At 42.5% G+C, this 765-nt stretch overlaps 1 protein-coding gene across 1 annotated transcript in view; it reads right to left on the bottom strand.

Moving 5' to 3' along the window:
- Positions 1 to 22: 22 nt before the first annotated feature.
- Positions 23 to 765, bottom strand: part of LOC124893428 — a gene marked incomplete at its 3' end in the record, with an annotated part of 3,531 nt that continues 2,788 nt past the window's right edge. Inside the window, exon 3 of the mRNA XM_047404433.1 lies at positions 23 to 655. Coding sequence (XP_047260389.1) covers positions 23 to 655 — 633 coding nt within the window. The remainder of the gene's footprint in view (positions 656 to 765) is intronic.

Genomic DNA, 765 nt, shown 5'->3' with positions numbered 1-765 from the left:
AGATGGTTGATTTCTGTTTTACAGATCTCCATCATTTCGTGATTCATTTGGATGGGTCTGGCTTTGGTGGGGATGTTTCGTTCATCGAAGCCAGTGATATAGGGAAGCTCGACGAGATGTTTCTTGCGTTCCCAAAAAGCGTTCGGCAATTCGGAGCAAATCTCGTTTTCGAATTTTGTTTGAAGGGAAGAGATCTTACTTAGCATCTCCGGGGTTTGTAAGGTGTGCTCAATGCGTTTGAGCTGAACATCATTCTGTAAAAAGTGAAGATGGGAAGAAAGACGATTAATTTTGAAAATAGTTTCGTCTTTGATACGCTGTTGCTCGTTGGAAGAGAGCGGGCGAAGCAGAGGAAAGAACAATTCAGTATCCAATAGAGTGGTATGAATACCATCGTAGTTACTTTGATAGGGTCGAATCTGATTGATGAAGGGGATTCCTAGAATGATATCTTCGGTGATATCTTCTGTAATAACAAAGTCATTAATAAGGCAAACGCCATTATTGCAGACATGAGCTTTTCGAAGCTGATAATTAATACGCATTTTCTCACCAGTGGCAGAATAGAGGCGGGAGGTACTCTTTTGGAGATACCGAGTGGGTACGAGGCCTTTGACAATACAGTTACTGTCGGCGCCGGTGTCAAAGAGAGCGACTTTGTTTAGTACGAAGTCATTGTCAATAACAATAGTGACGACTATGTGCTCGCTATAAGACTTTATAGCTGCTACGGCCTTGGATGTAGAAGGATCGGCAGAACTTTCC

Source organism: Capsicum annuum, unplaced genomic scaffold, assembly GCF_002878395.1.
Source record: "Capsicum annuum cultivar UCD-10X-F1 unplaced genomic scaffold, UCD10Xv1.1 ctg59396, whole genome shotgun sequence".
Lineage (NCBI taxonomy): Eukaryota > Viridiplantae > Streptophyta > Magnoliopsida > Solanales > Solanaceae > Capsicum > Capsicum annuum.
The sequence above is the reverse complement of the archived record's forward strand: the minus strand, read 5'-3'. Positions and strand labels throughout refer to the sequence as shown.